The sequence below is a fragment of the Gavialis gangeticus genome, unplaced genomic scaffold, assembly GCF_001723915.1.
Source record: "Gavialis gangeticus isolate Ggan-Ray unplaced genomic scaffold, GavGan_comp1, whole genome shotgun sequence".
Classification (NCBI taxonomy): Eukaryota; Metazoa; Chordata; order Crocodylia; family Gavialidae; genus Gavialis; species Gavialis gangeticus.
Genome location: NW_017728996.1, coordinates 23,880,062 through 23,882,475, shown reverse-complemented (window position 1 = coordinate 23,882,475; position 2,414 = coordinate 23,880,062). Strand labels below are relative to the sequence as shown.

Sequence of the window (2,414 nt, the reverse complement as noted above, 5' to 3'; positions counted from 1 at the left end):
CCAGTTCTCAGCACACTTGGCAGATGCCATTACACCTCCTCCCCTCTGCTCTAACCAGTACCTCTTGCCCTGCATTGCTAAAGTTAGAGTTAGCTGAGGAAGGGGTGGTGACCTAAAGCCCACAGAAGCCTTGGGTTAAGGGCCAGACCAGGGCAGGACTCCTTTTTTTTTTTTTTTTTTTTTTGCAAGGAACTCCTTTGTCCTTGCTTCCCTTTTGAAGGAAGTCTGCAGAGCCCCAGGGCTGCCGGAAACCTCAGCTTTAGGGTTGCCGACCCTCCAGGATTGCCCTGAAGTCTCCAGGAATTTAGTACAAATCTCCAGGAGATACTGGGAGTCCCCCTGCAGATAAATGATAGGGCATTCATTTAAACGAAAACTGCATGTTGAATCCCGTTTATACAGCAGTCCAATGGGTTTTTAAAATGTAACAGTATTGTGCATTTGCCTTCCTGATGTAGTCATCCATGTCGTTATGTCATGTAATGAAACCTCCCGGAATAGATTCAAACAGAGGTGGCGACCCTGCCAGCCCGGGGGGGCCGCTCTGACCGGCAGCTTCTTCCCACTACAGCCCCGGGCTCCTCACGGCGGCTTCCGACCTACGGGCACTGCTCCAGAGGCCCCGACGCGGGGCTACCCGCACACCAGGGCACCTGCCTTGCTTGAGCGAGTAGCTTGACCCCCCTGCCCGCGCCGGGCCGTCGGAACAGCACCGGGGACGGTCTGTGAGACCGGGCCACAGGCACTGGCAGCGAACCCGGCACTCAGGCAGCAGTGTGACCCAGCCAACTACAACACCCCCGCGACTTGCGATCAAGTGCGCACGCGCATTCCGCATGCGCCTGCGTAGTAGCTGCGAAGGGGACCCTTTCTAACACGCTGACTGTGACTTCCGGCGTGGTGTTCTAGTGGCGAGCAGCGGCTCTGCTTTCCTCCGCCCTTCGGGGCTCGGCTTCCTTGCCCGTGGAGCGGACCCCTTCCTCCCTGGCAGGCCTTCAGCAGGGAGAGCCTGCAGCCCCATGGAGTCGGCTGTGTTGAAGCTGCTCCCGCCAGACCCCGGGGACCAGGGAACGCAGAGATGCAGGCTGGGCCCGGCCGCGCTGTCCGCTCTGGGCGCCAGGATCGGCTCCCCGCTGAGCGTCGCTGCCCCCGGAGGCTGCTGCCTGTGCACGGCCTGGCCCCGCGCCGACCTGGCCGACGGCTTCCTGCAGCTGGATCCCAAGTGCGCCACCCCGGGCTTCGCCACCGGCTGGTCAAGGGGTGGGCCCGCGGCGCTGCGGCTCAGCTGCCTGCGGCTCCTGGCGGGGCAGCGCCTGCGAAGAGTCTCAGTGAAAGTGGTGCTGAAGAGCCTGGCGCTGAAGAGGGCCGCGCCGGCCGCGGTGCTGCAGGAGGTGGCCCGGGAGCTGCTGAGGAACGTGTATGTAGCTGTGGGGTACGTGGTGGAGGCTGCCCCGAGCCCCGTCTGCCCGGTGGTTTGCGTGGAGGTCCTTTCTCTAGATCCCCCAGCAGAGGAAGCCGGCCTTGTCACTGCCAAGACGAGCATCCACGTGAAAGAAGTAGTCACCCTAGAGCGGTATCGGCCTTCCTCGCAGGCCACCCAAAAGGTTTGCGTGGCTGGGCTGGACGACGTGAGCAGGTTGCTGAAAGAAATTGTGGACTGGCCTTTGCGTTTCCCCCAGACCTTCCAGAAGCTGGGCTTTTCGGCCCCCCCTGGCGTGCTGCTGGTGGGCCCGCCCGGGGTGGGCAAGACTCTTCTGGTGAAGGCCCTTGCCAGGGAAGTGGGCGCTTGTCTGCTTTGCATCAGTGGCCCAGCTGTATGCGGCTCCAGGCCCGGAGAAAGCGAAGAGAATTTGCGAGCGGTTTTTGCACAAAGCAGACAGATGTCATGTGAAGGCCCGACTCTTCTCTTCATCGACGAGATTGACTCTTTGTGCCCAAGACGAGGAGGAAGTGCAAACAACGCTCCTGAAAATCGTGTTGTCGCTCAGTTGCTAACGCTTATGGATGGCATAGGTGGGGAAAATAAGATGGTCATTATGGCAGCAACAAATAGGCCTGATGCTTTAGATCCAGCACTGAGAAGACCTGGCAGATTTGACCGAGAGGCAAGTAAAACACGTTTTCTTCACTTCTGGGCACTTGCATGATGTGTCGTGTTATCTCTGTCTCTAGTCATAGTGTCCTGTAGAGCTCCATTGGGAGACTGGACTTGGTGATCTGTTCTCCCCACAGACGACTGTGATTTGGGTATGGTAGACAACAACTACTCCTTTGGAAAGGAAAAGTCGTGACTCACTGAAAGGTATCGTGCCAAAGATGGGAGGAAAAGAGGCCTTTTTCTGCTTTTGATAAAGATTTGGACCAGTTTCCTTTCCTATGTTTAGTTTTAAGAATTTGGGGGGGGGGGGGAAGGG

The 2,414-nt window shown here is 58.3% G+C and overlaps 1 protein-coding gene across 1 annotated transcript in view; it reads left to right on the top strand.

Annotated features, from left to right (window-relative positions):
- Positions 1-955: 955 nt before the first annotated feature.
- The window catches only part of SPATA5L1 (spermatogenesis associated 5 like 1), a 13,435-nt gene continuing 11,976 nt past the window's right edge, over positions 956-2,414 (top strand). Inside the window, exon 1 of the mRNA XM_019504153.1 lies at positions 956-2,105. Coding sequence (XP_019359698.1) covers positions 1,020-2,105 — 1,086 coding nt within the window. The 5' untranslated portion in view covers positions 956-1,019. The remainder of the gene's footprint in view (positions 2,106-2,414) is intronic.